This window comes from Anolis carolinensis, chromosome 3 (genome assembly GCF_035594765.1).
Source record: "Anolis carolinensis isolate JA03-04 chromosome 3, rAnoCar3.1.pri, whole genome shotgun sequence".
Taxonomy (NCBI): Eukaryota; Metazoa; Chordata; class Lepidosauria; order Squamata; family Dactyloidae; genus Anolis; species Anolis carolinensis.
This window is the reverse complement of record NC_085843.1, coordinates 198,437,726-198,462,328: the sequence shown is the minus strand read 5'-3', so window position 1 is coordinate 198,462,328 and position 24,603 is coordinate 198,437,726. Positions and strand designations below refer to the sequence as shown.

At 44.1% G+C, this 24,603-nt stretch overlaps 1 protein-coding gene across 1 annotated transcript in view; it reads right to left on the bottom strand.

Annotated features, from left to right (window-relative positions):
• dock1 (dedicator of cytokinesis 1) overlaps window positions 1-24,603 on the bottom strand; it is a 557,290-nt gene that overhangs the window by 108,573 nt on the left and 424,114 nt on the right. The window contains exons 34-35 of the mRNA XM_062976064.1: window positions 11,642-11,727; window positions 11,311-11,467 (exon numbers count right to left, since the gene is read on the bottom strand). Coding sequence (XP_062832134.1) covers window positions 11,311-11,467; window positions 11,642-11,727 — 243 coding nt within the window. The remainder of the gene's footprint in view (window positions 1-11,310; window positions 11,468-11,641; window positions 11,728-24,603) is intronic.

Sequence of the window (24,603 nt, the reverse complement as noted above, 5' to 3'; positions counted from 1 at the left end):
CATCAGCAAGGACGAAGTGGATCGCATCCGCGACAGACTCAACGCCCAGGATGGAGAAATAAAGGGCTTGCGGGAGCGCGGAATCCGCCTCCCGGCCATGGCGTTGCCTACCAAGTTTACTGGAGAAGCTTCTAAGGTTCATGTTTTCCGTCGCCAATGTCAAGCTTATCTAGAGGCCCGTGATGCCGAGTTTCCCCAAGAAGACATCAAAGTGGCGTGGGTTTACAGTCTTCTAGACGGGCCAGCGGCCAACTGGGCGACGGCACTGTTCGACCAAGCCTCTCCACACCTAAGATCAGCGCAACACTTCTTGGACCACCTCAAGGAGACTTGGGGAATCGAGGACAATTTGGAGGCAGCCGGTCACAAACTCCGTCGCCTTTTCCAAGGAGACAGACCTATGTCTCAGTATATAGCCGAGTTCCGAGTGCTGGCCCACAACACCGGCTGGAACGATGTAGCCCTCAGAGGACAATTCCGGGAGGGTCTCAACATTGAAATGCTGGAAGAAATCTCCAAGGTGGATCCTCCCCAGACCCTCGAGGCACTCATTGATCAATGTTTACGGGCTGAAGTCATGATTGCCAACAGGAAACAGTGGGTTCGAGGTCAGGGCAGTAGAGCCGGGGCAAAACCCCCCGCTCCCGCCAGCGTTCAGCCACGTCCAGTGTGGAGACCCCCACCGCCAACCCCATACCCCAGAGGAGGCGAGGAGGTGCCGATGCAGTTGGGCAATGTGCGTCCCAGACTAGATGCCGCCGAGAAGGCCCGTCGTCAACGCTTAAACCTCTGTTGGTACTGCGGGAACGGGGGCCACTTCGCCAGAGAGTGCCCAGCCAAAGGGAAGCCTGCCGCCCGTCTTGCGGCGGCGTCCTCCACGGAGACGAAGGCGTCTGAGCCGACTGGCACACAGCCGGCGGGGGAAGCCAACGACCGGGTGTAGAGAGGCTCGCCAACCCGGTCAAAAAGTCCATTCAAGAGCCGCCAACCGGGGTCCTGTTCCTTCTCGTGGTCACATTATGGTCAGCAAAAAGGGGACCCGTCATGATCCACGCCATGATAGACTCTGGAGCTACCAACAATTTCATTGATAGAGAGTATGCCGACTCTCTGGGATTACAATATCATGATTTCAAGAATGCCCGTGTGGTGCAAGCCATAGACGGCCGCCCCCTCAAGACGGGGCCCGTAAGTCAGTGGTCGGAACCCACCAGGATGTGGATAAGGGAACATATGGAAGAGATTTCCTTCTTTGTTACCGAGGTTCCCCATTTCCCTGTGATTTTGGGAATTCCATGGCTGACTCTCCACGACCCTAACATTTCCTGGTCCAACAGAGAACTGCAGTTTGCTTCACCGTACTGCCAAAACCATTGCCTCGTAGCCAAGGTCTGCCATGCCACAGACACCGAGCCCATCATCACCTTGCCAAAGAAGTACTCCGAGTATTGGGATGTATTCAATGAGAAAGAAGCCGAAAAATTACCCCCACATAGACCTTATGACTGTGCCATTGACTTGGTGGAGGGGGCCCCGATCCCGCGAGGGCATCTCTACTCCCTGACTGAACCAGAGCAAGAAGCTCTCAGGGAATTCCTAGAGACAAACCTTCGCAAGGGATTCATCAGACCCTCTCAATCCCCAGCCGCCTCCCCAGTGATGTTTGTGAAGAAGAAGTCAGGGGAACTACGCTTGGTGGTGGACTACAGAGCATTGAACAATATCACCAAGCGGAACAGCTATCCCCTGCCCTTAATCTCGGATCTACTGGACCGGCTTCGAGGAGCCAAGGTTTACACCAAGCTGGATCTTCGGGGGGCTTACAACTTAGTTCGCATCAGGGAAGGGGACGAGTGGAAGACCGCCTTCCAGACCAAGTTCGGATTATTCGAGTCCCGAGTTATGAATTTCGGTTTATGCGGAGCTCCCGCAACGTTCCAGCATTTTGTCAATGACATTTTTCAGGACTATCTAGACAGGTTCTTGATAATCTACCTGGACGATTTTTTGGTGTTTTCTAGATCACAATCAGAACATGAGAACCACGTCAAAATGGTGTTACAACGATTGCGGGATCATGGACTTTATGCCAAGCTGGAAAAATGCGCCTTTGATCTACAAGAGGTAGATTTCCTTGGTTACCGCATCTCGCCTCTAGGGCTTTCCATGGATCCAGCCAAGGTTTCAGCAGTATTGGAATGGCGGGCGCCAACTAACAAGAAAGAGGTGCAGCGTTTCTTGGGGTTCGCGAACTATTACCGCAAGTTCATTCCAGATTTTGCCCGCTGGTCCGACCCCATCACTAGCTGCATCCGTGGAAAGCAGCCTTTCCGCTGGACTGATCAAGCAGAGAAAGGGTTCCAGCAACTAAAGAAACTATTCACCTCCCAGCCAATTCTACAGCACCCAAATCCTGGAACCCCTTTTGTGGTGCAAGCGGACGCCTCTGATGTGGCAATTGGGGCTGTACTCTTACAACCGGTGGGAGACCACCTCCATCCCTGCGCCTTTTACTCTCGTCAACTAACCACACCAGAGAGGAATTACACCATTTGGGAAAAAGAACTACTGGCCATAAAGGCGGCCTTTGAAACTTGGAGACATTGGCTAGAAGGGGCCAAATTTTCCATTGAAGTCCACACTGATCATCGTAATCTAGAACATCTAAGAACTGCCCGCAAACTAAATCAGAGGCAGCAACGTTGGGCTTTATTCTTTGAACGTTTCAACTTCCAGATCCATTATGTGACCCCAGCCCAAACCAAGCAAGCAGACGCCCTGTCACGTAAACCGGAATACGCTGCAGGACGCAAGGAGACCTTTGAATCCCAACTACTACAACCCGAGAACTTTGCCACGCTCACAGTGGGGAACACCAAATCCACTCCTATTGGTTCAACTTCCTCTACTCCAGGACCCATCTGTGCTCAAGAAATCAGGGCTAGTCAGCAAGCAGATGCCTGGGCGCAGGACCAACTTCGTCAAGGTCTGCATTTTCCCTTTTCGCTTAAAGATGGACTGCTTTGCTATAGAAATCATGTTTATATCCCACCCGGACCGGGCAGGGAAAAAGCGCTTCGTCTGTGTCATGACTGCAAACCAGCAGGGCATTTCGGACTATTTAAAACCATGCATCTGATCCTAAGGGACTTTTGGTGGCCCAAGATCCGCAAAGATGTGGAAAAATATGTCAACACCTGCCCAGTATGCCAGCGCTCCAAGATAAGAAGGGAGAAACCCTCAGGGCTTCTACATCCCCTTCCTACCCCATCTCGCCCATGGGAAATAATTTCTGCGGATTTCATCACTGACCTACCACCTTCCTGTGGATTCACCACGATCCTAGTGGTGGTGGACCTTTTCACCAAGTTAGCCCATTTCATACCCTGTGAAGGTCTTCCCACGGCCAAAGAGACTGCAGATCTATTCCTCCAACATGTTTTCAGACTACATGGATTGCCCAAGAGTTTAGTCACAGACCGTGGTTCTCAATTCACCTCTCGTTTTTGGAAGGCACTACAAAAACTATTGGGCATAGACTCTCGTTTATCTTCAGCTCATCATCCCCAAACAGATGGGCAAACGGAGCGCACCAATGCCACTTTGGAGCAGTATCTTCGCTGTTATGTAAACTACCAACAGGACAATTGGGCTTCTCTGTTACCACTGTCAGAGTTTGCTTATAACAATGGAGTTCAAGCTTCTACAAAAGAAACGCCGTTCTTTGCAAACTACGGCTTCCACCCACGTTTCTTCCCCCCTGTCATTGAAACTTCAGAAGTTCCTGCAGCAGAGGATTGGCTGCAGGAACTCACAGCGGTACAACAACTTTTGATCCAGCAACTGGACCAAGCCAAGGAGGACTATAAACGCCACGCTGACAAACATCGCCAGCCGGGCCCCGAAATCAAGGTAGGAGATCGGGTTTTCCTGTCCACTCGCTTTCTGCCCTCCCATCGCCCTTGCCGGAAGTTAGATGCCCGTTTCATTGGCCCCTATCCAGTGGTGGCGCAATTAAACCCCGTGACTTTCAAACTCCAACTTCCGCGTTCAATGCGCATCCACCCAGTGTTTCACCGTTCCCTGCTCCTTCCGGCGGAAGGTGTGCGTCCTGATACAGACCAACCGGCCCCCCCTCCTGTTTTGATGAATGGGGAGGAGGAGTTCGAGGTTGAGGACATTTTGGATTCTCGCTTTCACCGCCGCCGCCTGCAATATCTCATTGACTGGGTAGGTTTTGGCCCTGAGGAGCGCTCTTGGGAAGACGCCTCCACAGTTCACGCTCCTGATCTAACCCGTCGCTTTCATCAGACCTATCCCGCCAAGCCGCGACCTCGCGCCTCGGGGAGAGGGCCCCAGTTTGGGAGGGGCCTTGAGGAGGGGGATAGTGTGATGATCCATGGGCCTTGTAGTCCTGCTCAGGACATTGTAATGCCTGATGAAGATGAGAACTTGGGTTTTTTACCTTCCCAGTCTGAACTGGATTCCTCTCAGCCAGATCTTTCCCAGGCAGATCTGGGAACCTTGCACCTGCAAGAAAGTTGTCTCACAGAAGTATGTCAAACAAGCCCAGAGCCTACTTCTCCCGTGTTCTTGCGCCGGGAGTTTTGTAAACAACAGAGAAGTTTGGATTCAGCTTCGCGCAGGAGTGCGAGGATTGCAGCTAAGAATGTAGCCAATTAAGACTGCTTCTCGTGAGAATCTTTAAGGAGTTTAACATCTGGTCTCAGAGTTTAGCTTTCGTTTCTGATTCCCAGAGAACTGCTTCGGTGGGAAAGTTAGACTCTATATAGATGTTTTACCCGCGTAGTAACTTCGCGGAGTCAATTCGTCAGCCTACGGAGCGAGTTGTGTCTGGACAGCGCGCTCCGATTCAAGCCTCGCTCCTGCTCAAGCCTTGCCTTGCTATCCAGCCTTCGCCTTGCTTCCCAGCCTTTGTTTATCTACGGACTTTGCCTTGTTTCCCAGGACCAATCCTTGCCTTGTTCCACGGATTTTACCAAGTTATTCCACGGACCTTGTTCTTGTTCCTAGTTACCTTGTTCCACGTTTTAAGCCTTGTTTCAAGTATCAAGTTATTTCCTAGCCTTGCTCAAGTTTATGGACTAAAGGACCTTGTCATCTCCCCTCACTTTGCTTGGCAAAGTGAGTGTTTCGGTTATTGGATTACAACTTTGGACCTTAATATTTCATATTGGACATTATTTCTTTGGACTAATTTTGACCTTTCCTGAAAGGTCTGCTTCTGGACTATCTTTCACATTTGCTTTTACTAACTTTATATATTTCCTTAATAAAGATATTAGATAGAATCTGGCCTCTGCGTATGGTTATTGGTGCTCTGTAGCCTGGGTCGTGACAGGCGGCGACGACGACCTTGGTAAAGACCCTCGGGGCCGTAACGAGACCGAAGGGTAAAATGGTAAATTGGTAGGTTTGGTCGAGAACTTTGAAACAGAGGAACCGTCTGTGCGCCTCCCGTATCGCCACGTGGAAGTAGGCGTCTCGTAAGTCTATGGAGGCAAAGTAGTCTCCCCGCTGCAGCATCGGGAGGATAGAGGCAATAGAGACCATCCTGAATTTGGAAGGGCGAATGAATATATTGAGGGCCCTTAGGTCCAGAATGGGGCGTAGCCCGCCCCCCCTCTTCGGGACTGTAAAGTATCTGGAGAAGAAACTTAAGGGGTCCAGTTCGGGAGGGGAGGGACGGATGGCGCCTTTGGCCAGTAATGCATCGACTTCGGCCAGTATCTCTGGAGAAGGAGTTGAGTAGAGAATGCGACCTGTAGGTGGGAGGTCTGTGAACTCTAAGGCGTAGCCGTCTTGGACAATGCGAAGAACCCATGCATCTGAAGTAATGGACTCCCATTGATTGTAAAAGGGGGCTAGGCGGTCGGCGAAGGCACAGGAGGGACGAGGCAGCGTGGGCTCCACAGCGGTAGCGGGCGAGGAGCTTTGGCAGGGGTTGGCGTCAGGCACGCCGGTTAGCCTGCGGAGGAGCGGGGGTGGTTCGACCGCGTTGCTTTTGCGGATGAGGTCCCCGACGAGGTTGGTGATGGGTCTGATTATTCGAGCCCGAGGGCCGCCTGAAAGAGTGGTGTCTGAAAGATTGCGGCGGGAAGCGGCGGGAGCGGTGCGGGAACCAGCGGGTGCGCTGAGGTTGCGGTTGGTCGCCACATTTAGACGCAAGAATTTTAAAGTCATGGTTAGACTTGAGTTTGTCATCGGTACCGGAGTTAAATAGTCCGAGCGCGTCAAAGGGAAGGTCCTCAATGACCTGTCTGGAAGATGAGGAGAGACCCGAAGACCTCAGCCAGGCGTGACGGCGGATGGATATCGCGTGGGCAATCATCTTGCCCGCAGTATCACCTGTATGTTTCGCCATTTGTATTTGGTGGTGGGCAAGCGAGTCTGCTTCCTGTTGGAGGGTAGTGAGGACGGAGCGGTCTTCGTCCGACATCTTAGCGAAGAAGGGCTGTGCCTTCTCCCAGATAATCTGCTGGTAGGCACCCATGCAGGCTCCATAGTTCGCCATGCGGCAAAGCAAAAGGGCTCCAGAGTAAAGTTTTCGACCCACGGCGTCGAAGCGCTTCCCTTCTCTGTCGGCCGAAGTGTTCGACTGACGACCTGAGGATTGAGAGGCCTTAACGACTAGGGAGTTGGGGTCGGGGTGGTGTTTGAGCCACTCCAAGGTATCATCATCGGTACGGTACCAGGTCTCGATCCTCTTCGAGGTCGGAGGAATGGAGGAAGGGGTTTTCCAGGAGGCCTGGATAACGTCCAAAAGATAAGGCAGGAAAGGGAGTAGCGTGGCCGGCGGAGCTTGGGCCTGCACCCTTTTGAAAACTGGATCAGACACTGCTTTGGAAGTCTGCTTGATCTCCAAACCCAGGGCGTCGGCCATTCTGACCATTTGATCAGAGAAAGCACGAATATTGTCAGTAGGAGAAGGCGGGTCCGCCTCATACGCATCGTGGGGAGGAGAGAGGTCGAGACCGAGAGAGACCACCGAGGCCGAGAGGACAGAGTCTGGGCGGTCAATATCAACATCTTCCTCCTCAGCCCCTTGGGGGGACTGAGGGGGAGAAGAAAGCACAGTCTCGGGAGGAGGCATGGCCTCGCGGGAAGAGAGGGTTGGGAGCCGAGGATCCTTAGAGGCTGAGGCCTGGGCTGCTCGAGCCAGGCGAGCCGTTTGTCTGCCACGCTCCGGTGTCGAGGTGGGAGGGAAGAGCTGTTGGCGCGACGAGTGAGGCGGCGCAAGGGGCTCCGGCACCGGCACCCTGACCACCGTTTGGGTAGAGTGGTGGGGTGAGTCCTGCAGCTCCCCGTCAGACAGGGGGTGCAATGGAGATTGAGATACATCTCTAGGCCTCTGGGCTGGCAGAATTGGAGAAGACCTTCTCGAGGAGGTTGCCGAGGAGGACGGCAGGTCTCGCCTTGAGGAGGCCGAGGAAGAGGAGCGCTGAGTTAGCCGTTTTTTTGCCGGCGGTTGCTTGGATGCAACCCTCAAGGACTTGCCAGGTGTGGGAGGAACCACAGCTGAGTCAGATTGCGCTCGACGAGATTCCTCGTGAGCCCTCTTAAAGGCTATCTTAATGGCTGAGGAGGACGGCGGGGAACCAATACGGGAGCGGACCGAGGTCACCGAAGCCAGAGAGCTCGACGTCGAGGAAGGCCCCACCTTGCCGGAACGGGTGGAAACGGTAGCCGTCGTCATGGTACATGGCGGTTTGGCCGGTTTAGCAGTCCTGGAAGCCCTGGACGCCTTGGATGAGACCGAGGAGGCTTTAGTTGTCGGGGGCCTAGCTGGCGGCGCCGACATCGCTCTCAGAGCTGAAGAAGACGACGTACCTGACGTCGACGGAGTCGGTTCTGGCGCGAGAGATCTTTCGTAGAGCGCCGCTCTAAGCCGAGCGGCTCTGTTCTTTCTGGCCTGAGCTGTGAGAGCTAGGCAGAAACGGCAGGTATTGACCACATGAGCCTCGCCAAGACAGAAGAGGCACTTGGCGTGGCCGTCCGAGTCAGGAATTTTAGCAGCACACTGCGTGCAACGCTTGAAACGAGTAGTAGACATGCGAAGAGTCCGAAGTGAACCTTGCGGCGGAAAAAAAGGAACTGGAGAGCGGGCGCCTGGGGCTGCCTTATATGCCCCTTGGGAAGGGGGGCGTGGTTACCGCCAAAATTTGAACTTCAGCTTGGAAGAGTTTCCGTCGGAACCTGCGCAGGCGCAGCTTCTCCATTAGTGTGCATTCACAGAGTACACGAAGAAAAAATATATTTTTAAAAGTGCAGGAAGGAACTGGCAAATCACCACTGAATAGGTCCAAATTTTTGCATGAACACCATCTAGTTATCAGTATTACTTGTAACCAGATACTTTGATGCCGCTGAAGTTCTAGTGTGGATAGTGTAATAGTTACCTCATTGCAATGGTTGGGGGAAATTAAAGAATGTCCTTCAGGCAGGCCCGTAGCCAGGATTTTGATTCAGGAGGGGCTGGGATTTTGATTCGGGGGGGGGGGGGGGGGCTGTGTCTGGATGAGAGAGGATCTATCCTAGCAAACCTTTTGTATCGTTATCCCAATACTCCCATGCATATGGGATATATTGAGCATGGTGATCAGATCATGATATGAATAAACATAACAGTTTAAATAATAAATGTAAGGCCTTCTTGTAGACCACCATCAGAATTTCGGGGGGGGGGGGGGAACTGAAGCCCCTCAAGCCCCCCCCCGGCTATATGCCTGCCTTCAGGTGTTTCTTGTTGTAGGGTAAATGCTCTTTTATTATATGAGGAAGTTAGGTGGTGATCTCAGAAAATGAATGATACATAGCAAAATTATGGTTTACTTTTTGGAGTATTTTTACTGAATAGTTTTGATCTGAGGTTGGTTAATCAAAGGATGCAGAACCCATGAACACAGAGCACAAACTGCATTAGGGTATATATATATTTAAAAGTTTTAACTCTTAGGCTTCCATATCAATACTGAACTTTGAGAGCTTTGTATGTCTGACAAGTATCTTTTAATCTCCAGAAGTTGCAGTCTGCACTGGTTGAAACTAATGAAATCTTAGGACTGACCCAAGCCTAGCAAATTTCCAGTCGTCTAATGTACTGCACTGCAGACTACAAAAACTCACAGATTTCAACGTGCTGCAAAATTCTTGTCGTTTTAAATTACCAAGCTATTTTACCAAAGTTAGATTTTATCTTCGGATTTCCTTTTGCTTGTGTTTGTACCACACATAGATGGATTATGACAGAAGGAGCTATGGTGTAAACAGATTAATATACTTTAGAAGTGAGGATGTGGGGAATTGAAAACAGAGGCAAACACAATGGGTACAAGTTACATAGAATAGCAAGAAAAATAAACCTCTTAAACTTTCCCAGTTTGATAAATTGCTCTAATTTCCTTTATAACTTTTCTGGGTTTTAATTTTTTTTGTCAAGGTTGGAAGAGGCAAAATCTTGTCACTCTAATTCTACTCAGGAGAGCAGACAGCCTCTCCTAAAAGCAATCTAGGTGTCACACTACGGATCACAATCAGTGGCAATTTACAAGATCTCTCTTCCCTCCCAAAATTAAAGAACCATTGCTAGAGATGGAAAAAAAAATTCAACTCTGATCCAGACATTCTCTTACATGACAATTTAATTTAGTGACTGTGACACCACTCATTTACTCTTCAAATGCAATCATGAGATAGAAATATATTTTTCAAAAAGTGAGATGAATGCTGCTATCATATCAGTCTTAAGCTTAAGGAGCTGATATTATAAAATACTTATTGTGAACCTATGTAAAGATCGAGTCAGATCAATCACATTCAGTAACTCATAGCCAGAATGGAAACACAGTCTAACTGAAGCAATAAAAAGCTACTTCACTAATTTTCTCTCTTTCTCTCCCCTCCCTCCCATTCTCTCTCTCACACACATTCTCTTTCTCTCACATAAGCACACATCTGCATTGTTGGGGAGATGCTATCTTGTGACTTCATCACACACAGTAAAATCAACGTTTCGACTAATTTACGAAATGGCAACTCACTGTGCCCTTCACATGATGCAAACTTCAACAGTGGGGGTGCGGTATTTTGCCATTTCTAAAGTGTTGAGGTTTTCCAACAATTCCTAAGCCGGTTGGCAAACAACTGATTGTTAAATTCCCTGCATAGAGATGGGCAAAATGGCTAGTTGCCCCATAAGATATTAATCACTATTGTCTGCTTTCGTTGCCCGCTTATAAATAAAACAATGATATTGTGTGTGGGAGGAGCTGAAATGCCAATTTCCCCAGATCGCCAATGCAGTGGTTTGGGGGAAAGAGTTAATTTAAAATCACTTCCTACGATCCGGGGTAATGGTTTGTTTTTTAAAAAAAGATAAATAAAATTCTGGAGGGACAATGGGAGGAAATCTCAGTGCAAACAACCCCAGGGAAAGTGCCACCTTAAGAAAGGTGTTTCTATTTCAGTGAGTCTTGAGGGCAAACAACCCTTTGGAAAGTGCCACCTTAAGAAAGATGCCTTACATCTGTTTCAGTGGAAGGGTCTTGAAGGCAGTGCTGCCTTAAAGGATGCCTGTTTTAAAAAGTATGCTGGTATCCTGCCCATGTGATGAGAATTAAGCAGATGGTTGATTTAGAAGCTGGAGGAGGCAATCTTAGTGTGATGGAAGGGAGTAAATTCTTCATCTTCTTTAAACCCCACGAATCTCCACCCTTCTCCTGCTTTCCCTTTTTTCTTCAGCTCCTTATAATGAAATTCTTTATATGATTTTGATTCTAGATTACAAAGGTCAAAACTCCTTGTAGATATGATAAGTGGGCGAGGAAATTAGCATTACTTACCTTGGACTGAGAAATTCAAAATTCTCCAATGGCTTTTGCTTTCTGATAGTTTATTGTACACAAACTTTGCTTCATGCCTCAAATTATTACAAATTCCATATATAAAATTCCCTTCAAACTGAGTTAGTAAGTTGCATAGGAAACTCAAATGATTTTTCTGTTAGATGTGGGTCCCATTTCCAAGTCATCTCATTATGCATGTATATATAGTACAGGTATTCTAAAATCTGAAAAATCTGAAATACCAAACACTTCTGGTCGCAAGGGATACTCAACCTGTACCTTCACCATCCTGCACTGGGAAATGGGATATGGTCAATGGCTCCTTTCCCCCTTTGCACCATCCACCCAAAATCATTAAAAATGTGTTTCTCATCAAAATTCCGCTGATTGATTTCAAAATTCAGCCACCATTATGAATTTAGGAATCTCATTACTTCTCACTCACCAGTACATTAACGGTACAGCTCATACGGTTCTCCTTGTTTTCATCATGCATAATAGTTCTGTAGTCTAGAAGTCTCTCCATCAGGCGGACTACAAGTTTAACAAAAGTTTCACCATTTTTGGCAAGGTACTTATGTTTTCTGCAGTGCTCCAAGAGACTGAAAATAATTGCAAAATTGTGTTAATCACACTTGGGAACAGACACTAGACAGGTATAATTTTCAATTAATAACGTTTTTAAATTATTCTTAGGCCCTGATGTTTGGTGTCGCCTAATTGGCATGTCTCTTGACAAGCATTCATGCACAAATATCACTGCTGACAATACTTACATTTTCTCGAATAACACTTTATATTGCTCATCTCCTCTCCCTCCTTCTACTTCATGATCCAGCTTTGTGATGATCTCATTTTCAAACTATAATTAAACAGAGCACAAGTAAATAATCAGTGTGGCAGATATTTCATTTTATTACCATAGAAATCAATGGGTCATAGATTTGTGGCAGCTCACAACAAGGTATTTAATCGCTGTTTTAAAGCTTGACCAATTTTTAACAGTTTGAGATCTCCAATGTTTGGCAACGCACAATGATCTGTTGCCCTATGAGAATCTTTCAGTTCTGGAAACACTTGGTCTTGGTGTTAAATGGAGCTGAAACAATTGCTTTGAAAAATCTAAATAAGATGGCTGATTAGGAGAATAGGGGATGGGTGGGAAATCACACTTATTGCAGAGCACACAATGTCCTTTACAATAATTATAATGGTAACAAAGGCAAGCATTTTCACAGCTCCATTACTGATGATATATAATGTCTTAAGCTGTAATGCCAATTGCATCATTCTGTTGGATAAGTACCCTAACATCTATTTGGATGAGAGAACTTGGCTCACTTCAGAACACAGAGAGCTTCAAAGTCATATCATTGTGTGTGTCAATTTGGAAGCCAAAACAGGTAATAGTGAAGATAAAGAGAGAGGTTTGATATGATCATAGCCATGGAAAAAATAATTATTCTAGCAGAAACATTTTCAATTGGATAGTGATGGTTCTATGACAAGTAACTGAAGCACCTTGTCAAAGGATATCAATACTATTTTATTTTATATTATATCATACACTCAAACACAAACACACACTCATATAGAGCTGTGTTATTTGAAGTCTCAATGTACACATCCTCTTCTTTTCCTAGACTGACCGTATACATTCAGGTCGACTCATTTTTAGATAAATGTGCATAGAATTGGTTAGTTAAAAGAGAAATGAATGGCATTTGAGTTGCGGTCTACATTGATGCTGTACAAGCTATACACCTGCCCTGTTGTAAGAACTGGAGCACACAACTTTTATGAATTTTCACAACAATACCACTGTAGAACTTTTGAATGTTAAATGTGCCTGGCTACTCTTAACTTGGCAATTGTGTGTGCATCTTGCTCATTTACTGTTGGCAAAATGAGGCCCAACGATGCAACTATATTCTGCTTCAAAAGAATTCTGTCCCAGTGCAATTTTATTTCTGTTTCCAAATTTTTAACACTGCAGTAATTGAAAGCTTTGCTGACCCTTTAAAAATAAAAATATATCTAAGTTTACAAACTAGTTATCTTCTTTAACAGCAAATTTGATACCAGTCGCAGAAATAACATGTAAAGAATGAACATTTTCAACAAATATTTTATGTAAAGCTCACAATATGCACATATGAAATGAAACAACATGGTCAGGGAAGCCTTTCCCAAGTAAACAAGTACCTTTGAACCTCCAAGAGATACCTAAAGGTTTCTTTCAAAACACAGCCAGGGATTGGTTTTTTTTCCACAAGCCTTCACTTTTAAAATATGGAGCTGCGGTGGCACAATGGGCTAAACCCTTGTGAACTGCTGACCTGAAGGTTAGTTTGCTGATCTGAAGGTTGCCGGTTCAAATCTGCGAGATGGGGTGAACTTCCGTCTGTCAGCTCTAGCTTGCAGGGACATGAGAGAAGCCTCCCAGTAACACATCCGGGCATCCCCTGGGAAACGTCTCTGTAGACAGTCAATTCTCTCACACAGAAGTGATCTCAAGTCGCTTCTGACGTGATAAAAAACTTTTATAATAATGTGGTGATCAAACTTATAGGTCTATGCTTTTAAAGTAATATGCTAGAGAGTAGCCATGGAGGAAGTGACTCTTTTCTCCTTTTCCCTCTGTTCTAATGTTTACACATGCTCAGCAGGGGATTCTGGAGTCACCTCCTATTTGCCTTGGCTATAGAAGAATCAGCCAGTTTCCCCCAGCAAAAGCTTCACTGCAAGAAAGTTAGCAGGACCGTATATGCATAAAAAGACTTTTAAAGAAGGAGCCTTGTTGTCAGATGATATGTTAAATAAGATATGCCTGTACAGTTTAGGAACCTGGAGAAAATGGCAAGCAAAGTAACCAAGAGAATAAGAACACAACAAATATAGGCTTTCTAGGTTAGAACAATTTTCAATGTCTCACTCTCACATTGTAAGAAATTTGGAGGCTGAGAGGAAATTGTTTTAGGGGGATATAGTTGCACTCATTTTGTCTCCAAAATCAGTTCAGATCTTCTTCTTTATCTAAACTCCTTCATCATGTGTTTATTTGATCCTGTTTCCTTGTTTGATTTAAGAATGTTCATTCAATTAAATGTATGATCTCATAAGTTGCTTTATAAGTGATGCTTTCTTAAACACACCCAAAGAAGCTGTGTACAGGGTGAGATTAAACCAGCCTTGTTGGACAGCTCCCACCCATGTCAATGAAAGTGCAACTGCAGAGTTAAAGGAAACAGAACCTATTTCAACTTTAACAGAGTAATCTTATCTTTTCCTCAAATACAGGTATCAGTGTTTTCAACTGAATTTTTTCTCTTATACAGGCAGTCCCCAAGTTGCAAACAAGATTTCTCTCACTTCCTGATGTCTCATCCCAGTTCTTAACCATGAGTTGTTTGTAGGTCAAATGTTTGTAACTCGGGGACTGCCTGTACAAATGCTCAGGATTATGCTGTAAGTTTCATTGGAAATTACAGTTCAAGCAGCAACAAGAGTTTCCTGCTGCTGAGAAATATCACATATCATAGTGAGCTTGGAACACCCCCCCCCCCCAAATAATCACTGTATAGAAAGTCCCTTATGTTCTTTGACCAACAAGGCAGTGACTATCAAGACAAAATAAATGACAGGACTGCTGATCTAATCATCTTGAGCCAGTTATGGTCTTCCTTTATCTCTGAATGGATGGTCCTTTCAATCAGAGCCCAGGCCTTTCAAGTCTGGCTGACAGTTGCACAAATTTGTGTTTACATTGAGACCACACAAAATGTGCAAGTTGGAATCTCTTACACTGAGGAAACTGTGCATGCCTTCTAAAGCAATATACTGCATTTATACACATTTAGGAATTGTTGCTTTAATTTAGTGATTAAACATATGATGATACTACTCAGATAGAAAGTGTTGAGGAGTAAATGCATAACCTTATGACAGGACAGGTATGGTAAGATGGAGCATACAAAAATCTTGTATGTTAAGGTTGTCGATTCCAGGAATAGATTCAACAGCATATTTTCTTGTTGCCTTGGCAGGTGATTCTGTCAAAGTTCTGGTTAATGTCTGGAATGAAGAAATGACCAGGACAGTAGTCATGATCACTACTGAGTAGAGTACCCCTGTTACAAAGGTGAGGCAAACCATTCCTTCTGTTTTTCCAGGGAAAACAGCTCCATGCAATAATGCCGGCCACATGAACTTGGAGGTATCTATGGACAACGCTGGCTTTTTGGCTTAGAAATGGAGATGAGCACCAATCCCCAGAGTCAGATATGACTAGACTGAATGTCAGGGAAAAACCGTTACCTTTACCTTTAGCTGCAATGAAATGAGACACTGCTACAGAAATGGTGGAAAACTTGGGAATGACTCTGACTGAACACAGGTTAAAGGCTATTGAAGACCTATTTCATAGCAGTGTGAATGCTCCCTCCCCATTCTTTTCTTCTACCGTTTCATCCATAATGTGTTGGCCAAGATTGTTACTTTAGATGGATAGGGATGTTTTACACCATAAGAGGAAAATTCAGACCACTCAACAGTTCAATGTGAATAAATTGCCTGACATTCTGTGATAAAATTATTTGACCACTCTGACATGGAAGCTATAACTATGAAATATACAGTTAAAATCTTAATAAACTATTCAATTGATATTCACCACATATAAATCAAAATTACTACAAGTTTAGGCATACTTGTCACTTAAACCAAAGCTCTCTAAAAGTGGTCTGTCAAGGTTGAAAACCTCTAACTGGGCATGCAACCAAAGCATTTTATGGTCCCAATCTGGCATAATAAGATGACTGTGCAAGCAAGGATTATGAAATTAAATGGGACAAATAGTACAAGCAATGAAATTATAGACCAAATCAAACCTGAACTCTCCCTAGAAGCCAAGATGACTAAATAGAGATTGTTACAGGTTGACCATATCATGAAAAGGCATGGCTCACTAGGAAAAACATTAATGCTTAATGATGCAGAAGGCAGCAGGAAAAAAGGAAGATTACATTCTAGATGAGTGGTTCTCAAACTGTGGGTCCCCGGGTGTTTTAGTCTACAACTCCCAGAAATCCCAGTCAGTTTACCAGCTGTTAGGATTTCTGGGAATTGAAGGCCAAAACATCTGGGGACTCACAGGTTGAGAACCACTGTTCTAGATGGATAAACTCACTCTGCATCTACACTTACCCAAATAATCTGGAGTATTGTGCTTTGGAGCTGCCCTTATGCAACACGGAGTGTCCCTAAACCCATTTTGGTGTTCAGATGGTCAGCTAGACTGAGAGTTTATTGAGGTTGCTCCCACCAGCCAAAAGAAGCTCCCTGACCAAGCCTTGCTGGCAATGTTGCTTCTAAAGCGGTTACAACAAGGAATTCACTATGTGACCAACAAGGCTCTGCCAGAAAGCTGTGTCAAGTTGTCAACACAGTGGTGGGTCTGTTGTTTTGTGGACAATGGATCAGGCCAGATCCAGCCCGATCCAAAAACACTGGAATAATTCTAGAGCTCCCTGGAAATTGAAGAGTAAATCTAGTCGCCCTGTTCCAGATTAATGGCTGGAAGTAGCATTTCTACACTGAAAACAGTTGAACTTCAAGTGGACCCCTCACACTACTTGCGAGTCTGCTTTATTTGGCCTGTGTAGACATTGCCTCAATAAAGGAAGAAACGCTCTTGAGTCTGCAAATCTGATCAGGGCTGTTGATAATAGGATGACTTTGAAGTTTCTCATTCATCCGGTAGCCATAAATTGAAGTCAACTTGATGGCACTTAATGAGAAATATATACTTCTACTATCAGGGAAAATGCCACTACCAATATCAGAGGATATACCTGTGGTTTACAAAGATTTCAGCTCCTCCAGCATTCAGCTATTGGTTATTTTTTGGTATTTGCTCAGGTTTTGAATAACAGAGGGAAGTTTTATTCCGTTGGTCCACTATGCTGTCTAAGCGAGCTGATATGGTTATCTCAAAAGTGTTGAGAAATCCAATATTAATAGTTTAGGGGCATCAGCTGAGATCAACCATTGTGGAGCCACTAATTACTTCAGGGCCAAGGGTCTCTCTTAAATTATTAGTGGTTCAACAGGTGGTAAGACATACACTGGATTTGATCCTTTGTGCTCAAATGGGGAAGAGGACATGTGAGTGGGAAGACCTATGAATCATTGTCATGGATGGATCAATATCTGATTAGGTTCAGATTCCTAAGGTATTTTTATTAATTGCATGGTATAGATCCATGTTTATGATCATCCCTGCAATAATATATCTTGATTGTTTCCCTATGCCAAGTAGTAATAGCTGTCAAGTTTCTCAATGCCAAGAATAAGGAGCTTATTAGGGTTATCAATGCAACAATTCCTAAATAACCTTGGCGAAATTGTAGCACATGTTCACTACTTAGTATTCTGGGCAACGTAGCAATTAAATCAAGAACTAAAATAGATAGCAAAACCCAACTAATTCAAACTAGATTAGAGCCAGTTTTAAGGTCTGTAACTGTAATAGGAGCCCCCGGTGGCACAGTGTGTTAAAGTGCTGAGCTGCTGAACTTGCTGACCAAAAGGTTGGTGGTTCGAATCAGGAGAGCGGAGTGAGCACCCGCTGCTAGTTCCAGCTTCTGCCAACCTAGCAGTTTGAAAACATGCAAATGTGAGTAGATCAATAGGTACCACTCCGGTGGGAAGATAATGGCACTCTATGCAGTCATGCCAGCCACATGACCTTGGAGGTGTTTACGGACAACGCCAGCTCTTCAGCTTAGAAATGGAGACAAGCACCAACCCCCAAAGTTGGACACAACTGGACTTAACGTCAGGGGAAACCTTTACCTAACTGTAATAGTTTCAACATTATTGCATTAGCACAAGGATGGCTAATGGAAATCTACCACATGCCCAGAGTTTGCATGGTTCAGATGTGTTAGATACTCAGAGACTGCTTGGCCCAATATCTCAGCGGCTGGAAACTCTGAAGAACCGATTTGTACTACATTTTCAAAACAAACTTGCTTATACAGTATCTGATGACACTGAAATCTACAACATGGATCTCTTACTGGATCTTTTCAGTAACTGCTTCCTGGAATTTGCTAACAAGAGAGGTTAAACTGGCCATTCCTTATTGTCCTTTCAATGGCAAAACCTTTTTTATGCAAGCTGACTTTCAACATATTCAACTTGTTTGGATGCAAATGCTTTTAATGGTTCAGATATTTTTATTGTATTATGTTTTTAAAGCCATTCCCTATGTTGTAAAGCCACCTTGAGCCCCTTCCAGGGTTGAGAAAGGCGGGATAAAAGTGCTGTAAATAAATAAATATTCCTGAATGGTGAGAATGGGGCTTATAACAGACTGTTACTGTTTTTAAAAACTCAAGCATTACAATCTGTGTTTTTGCATTATCACTTTTTGTCTGTACCTGTTTCTGTCTGTGTTCACCTGTAACACTATTTGATGTTGTGTGCCTTAAAGTTGTTTCTGACTTATGATGACCCTAAGCCAAACCTCTCACAGGATTTTCTATGTAAGATTTGTTCAGAAGAAATTTACCATTGCCTAACAGGGTTTTAATCTTATTATGAGGTAGTGAGAGCAGGATATTAGATAAACAGGTGACAGATAGTTGAAGAAATCATCAAGGTATCACTAAGGGACTGCTTAATGGGTGTTGATCCTCCTACGCCTTCATTGCCTTGCACTTACTATACCCTCTGGTGCCACTCTTGCCAGAACTTCCCCTCCCAATTATCTCAGACTGATGATGAGAGAGAATGGGAATATCCTTTTCTTGTTGTAAACTGGATTAAGCTCATCCTAAATGGTTTCAGAGCACATTATCTAAAAAACTGCATTCAGATGCTGAGAGCTGACTCGGGCATTGAAGTCTTTAGGCTAGTTTGTAATAAGATCAGAGCTTCCTTACTGGTGGCATCCACTTTTGGATACATATACATTTATCTGGATATATCTAGTTGGTTCCAGATCAGTGACATAAAACCTTCCAAGTTTTTACTCAACAGATTGACTCAGGGCAGCCAGCATTTTGTATGTATGAAATGTATGAATTTTTTCATACATTCCAAATCAATGCAATTTGCTTCACATACAGTTGCAGGAATTTCAGTTAATGCCTGGAGTGAAAAACAGCACAGCAAAGAATGTTCAGGAGATGCAACTGGAGACAAATCAGTAAAGCTTTATTTTTATGGTTGCTTTTAATTCAATTGCGCATGTTCTCATTGTACCTGTTCTGCCCCCAAACTATCTTAACTACTTGGAAGGTGAACTGGCTGAACAGAAAACAGATCAGAAATTATTTAGTTAAATCAAACAAGAATTTGTTAACTGACAAGAATTTTAGATTTTCTCTCCTCCTGTGTCTCACTACCAAGTCTTTATGAGGAGAGGCAAAGTCTTTGAGAGATAGACACAGTTCTGGCCAAACTAAAGTTCTTGAATCTTTATTTCTTCTTATTGTCTCTTTCTTGTATGGTGTTTAACTGTCTCTAAGATGGTCTCAATATTTAACTCCAACTACACTTTAATACAGCTCTGACTGGACGTGCTATTTGTAGACCCCCTGGCCTTCCTCTCTCTTCACCTTCTAGTCATGTAAAGGTCGACTCTTCCCAGAATCAGAAGTGCCCTGCCTGGGACTCTGCCCCTGAGGGGATTCTTAAAGGGGCAGGGCAATGGAGGCTTCAAATGCAAAAAGGCTGTCCAGACGGATCCCCCAGAAGCTGTACATAAAATATTAATCCCTCTAAAAAGGGCTTAACTAATGGGAAAATAGTGGGGCACAACAGTACCTGTATTTTAATCATGTTAATGGGCTCCAAGTTTTGAGAGAAATACAAGATAAAAATATAATTATAATTGAACTATTCAATCAAAATGTAAATCATTACTGTCCTTTCTTTTGACCACATAATGACAGATCAGCCAGTCATCAAGTGATTCCACAGTGAACTGCCTTGCCCTCAGGAACTGGTTATGGGACTCCACATACCCAACATAATAAATGTACATTTCTATTGCTTTAGGAAGTTCAACCTAAAACAGTGGTTCTCAATCTGTGGGTCTCCATATGTTTTGGCCTTCAAGTACCCAAAATCCTAACAGCTGGTAAAATGGCTGGGATTTCTGGGAGTTGTAGACCAAAAGACCTGGGGACCCACAGGTTGAGAACCACTGACCTAGAAGGGTATTACAAAATGAAGAAAGAAAAAAGACCATCCATGAAAATGGAATTTAAATGCAACAGCAAGACAAATCATTATTTGGCCTCCTGTGCCCCCAATGAAGCAATGCAGCTCTTTAATGTAACAAATGCACTGGTTCTAGAAAAGGAAATTAAAACAAGAGAAGGATGCATAATCCAATCCACTGCCTTGCAGTGAAAGCTCAAAGGTACATCTCGTAGTTTGAGGGCATGCCAAGCAGTAGTCTAAAGCAATATAGTAAAGAAGAAAGTCACAAATCTTCACAGATACTCTAATGAGGCACAAAAACCCTGAATTGCCTTCTTTGACACTTGCTGCCGAAATTATCTGCTGGCTGATTATCTATTCGAATGAGATTGCTGGAATGTAGAGAGAAAATTTATTTGTTATAAAGGTTCTGTGACATTTTGATGACATCAAAACCACTCAATTATGGGAAACTAAAGTGCAAATTGCTTAAAGTTCTGCTTGAGGATGCTATGCCTAGGTTGGCTTCATTGGTGAGATAAGAGGTGTCTTTTTATGTATGGTGTCTTTTTACTGAGCAGGCATTGTCTATTTATATTTTTTAGCCACAAATAAGTATCTGTGAATTTGATGGTGGTCATTGACCTCATCAGAAAGCCAAGGTGAAGCATCCCACTTTGCCAGGCTTCTGGCAAGGAGAGGGGAGCAGTGGGGTGAATTTGTCACCCCACGTGCAGCTCCTGCTTGGCATCACATGGGGAAAGCATCGCCCTTGCAGGAGGCCCATTCTGGTTCCATTGGAGCCAAAACAATACAAAACGCCAGTTGGGAGCGGGCCTCTGCTGGATATCACACAACGTTGTGTGAGATCCAGTGTCGGTCACCGTCCCACAGACAGCATGAAAGTGTCCTAGGACACTAAAATCACCCTGTCTGATGAGGTAGCATGTATTACTGTTTATAGAGGTCAATAGTGTATTTTTCCACATACTTTATTAAAAGGGCTGTCCGTAATGACAAAAGATTATTTACATAATTTTAAAATGGGCAACAAAAGCATTGAAATAGTCAAAGACTTCATATATCTTTGTTCAGTCTTTAACCAAAATTGAGACTATAGTAAAATGACTAAGACTTGGAAAGACAATCATGAAGGAACTAGGAAACATTCTCAAATGTAAAGACATATCTTAGACAGCATTGCTTTAAAACCAAACACAATTTGCACAATCACAAGTTACTTGAGGTTTGGCAGTATGTGGAGTCAGTGTCTAATCTGACTGCCTTTCAGGTTATATGGACTAGGCTTGTTGTACAGCTTCAAGCACAGTACTCAGTAGAAACAGACCTAGCTGCTGATGATCATTTGTTAACAGTTGAAGTCATTCTGGAATTGTATATATTCTGGTAACTAAAGACCTAATACAGCAGTTCTCAACCTGTGGATCCCCAGATGTTTTGGCCTTCAACTCCCAGAAATCCTAACAGCTGGTAAATTGACTGGGATTTCTGGGAATTGTAGGCCAAACCTAGAGACCCGCAGGTTGAGAACCACTGACCTAATATATGTTGGCAACATTCAACAGACTGAGCTATTCCCTCTTTCATTGTTACTTTTGCAGTAAGACAAATAGGAAAATCAGCAGACAGTGTGCTGTACTTGGGGAAGCACCACTGCAGAATCCAATTGATGCTGTTGTGACCTGTAAAGTGGCTAGCAAAAAAAGAATAGCTCTTCACTGGGGGACATTTTTCTCATCAGGGACTATTTTGTTATTGGAGTAAAAACCTATGGCAATATTAACACAAATAAATGAAAACTTGTTTTCTGCTTTCCAATTTTGATGGATCATTTGTGGAGATGAAAAAAGGATAAGAAAGAGGGGGGGGGAGGAGATTTTTTAGTGAGGAGCCATGAGAGACTGGGACAAGAAAAAGAGAGATGAAATCAAGAATTAAAAGAGAAAGGAACTACATGCCTGTGCAAAACAAAAGAGGAAAGACATTTATAACATGCTTTGTTCTATTAATGGTGTAACCTATTTGCAACTAAGAAAGAAAATTGTACTGAAACTTCCACCATTTAGAGCAAGGTGAGGGAAGTCGGAACAGAAGTAGAAAAAAATAACCATAAGATAAGCAAAAACCAAATGGCAATCGTACAACACTGTTTTCAGTTACTCTTGACATGGTGAATACTGATACAACAATGTAGTTCCCTGTGTTAAATGCTTACCCCTGCTGAGTGCTAGTAAGAGGCACAATTTCAGAATCTTTGGATGGGAAAAGAAGAAGATAGCCAGCAATCGAAAGCAATCGCTCCGATGTGGCATCTAGCAGCAGGGGTGAACAGCACATAAATAAAAATAATCATTTCTTTTCAAGTTATTTTTCACAACTTGAGATGCCTTCCCTTGTCAGGAGTCATAGAGAAGTGAGGCCAGACTTTGAGTTCTGGGAAGCCTGGGGAGATAAATGGGTTATGACCCAACTGGCATGGGCAAACTTTGGCCCGCCATGTGTTTTGGACTTCAACTCCCACAATTCCAATTGTGGGAGTTGAATTCCAAAACACCTGGAGGGCCAAAGTTTGCCCATGCCTGTGATACAAGATACAGATATAAGATAACCCCTGGCTAAGAAGTCATCCCGAGTTTTGAGGTTCAGTGACATCAGTACACTGAGAACATGTAACTGTATCTCTCCTTTAAATCCAATTTCAAGGAAGCTATCTCTTTACAAAAGCAGTATATTCTGTTAGTTATGGACTGGATAGTTAATCCAGACAAAATGGAGGTGTTCCCAGTCAGTCATAAGGCAGTTGAGGAAATAAGGATTCAAACCTTGCTGGATGGGTGTTACATTCCCTTTGAAATCTCAGGATTACATCTTGAGTATACTCCCGGATTCAAAACTGAGCATGGTTGTCCAGGTTTGGTCGTGGACAGAAATATATTTACACAGATACATCTAGTGCAACAGCTGAATCAACTCCTAGAGAAATAAGATCTGTCTACAGTAACACATGCCTTGATTATATCCTATTTGTATTACTCTTTGGCTTAGAAATGGAGATGAGCACCAACCTCTAGAGTCGGACATGACTAGACTGAATATCAGGGGAAAATCTTTACCTTTACCTTACTGTAATTCTTTTTAATTTTTGTAAAATGTGATTTGAATTTGATCTTGCTTTAGGTTTCTGCAAGTCACTTTTGAAAGGTGGGCTATAAATCAAATAAAATACCAGTAAGTAAGATGTGTGTGTGTATGTGTGCTGTGTGTGTATGTTTGCATGCTTGTATGTATACACAAACATTTCATGAATATACTTTCCACAATGCTCTCCTATCTGACCTGTGGTTTTGCAGGAATTAAAATGGCAACAGGCTCACCTGCTCAGAAATTGCCACTGATTCCAAGTAATGACCTCATCACATTGTCTTCGGGAAGAGTCCTAGGATGCTTCCAGGACGCTTCCTTGTCAGAGCCCAACGGAGCCCATCATACAACACAAGGCTACTTCCGGCGAGGCTCTGTACAGCAAGTGATCTGGATGTGTCCTAGGACGTTGCCCAGAGAATATGGAAGGCTTCCCATATTCTCATAAGATAGAACAGAGACAATGCGAGGTGGAAGCCAACAGCAACTCTTTCTTCCATGGAGTGGGGAAGGGGGTGATGCAGGGTGCGACGTAATCGGTTCCCATGATGCCCGTCGGATTTGCTCCGCTGCTCAGTGAATGTTCCCCACTGTTCCCTGGCTTCAGGACCTCAATGTGATGAGATCCTAAGGCTACCAGGGCTTGGAGGGTGGGGAGGGCACTGGATGAGCCCTGAAGTAAACATTGACCCTTCCCTGCCTGAAAGTTTCTTACAAAGTTGCTTTGAAGCATCTGCTATGACTGAGCAAGATCAACAATAAATTAATTACGTTTCAATTAAGCCAATGAGGTCTCAGAGCATTCATGCACTACACTCCTATCAGACCCACTCCCTTCCCCTAAAATAACATATGTACTCTGTCCATTGTATAGATAATGAGTGGGGCAAGTGGGGCACACCTTCTTTGGTGCATCAACATCTCTTTTATCTTTCCACCATGCTAGCTTGGCAGAACAGAACAACACAGAATGCAGGGAAACGGAAAATTATTTTCAACCAAAGCTTCAGCCAGATAATGGGGATCTGAATGATGGAAGGGTAGGACAGGCTCCCTGGTTTTTGCCTCTGAAAAAAGAAAGAAAGAAAAAGCTCCCCCATTGAACTAGTACAAGAAAGCATATCATCTCCAAGAATACAAGAAATTAAGCAGAAGAAACACATTCACAATCTATTGGAAGTGAAAGGTATAACACACACACACAGTCCGGTCATCCAATAGATTCCTTTCAAACATACTGAATGACATTTTCATATGGATGGTACTACATCTATAGTAGAGAATACATTTTACAGTGAAATACTGCACTTCCAAGGCTCCTGCTACTGCACCACTAGCACAATATATTCTCAAGAAAATT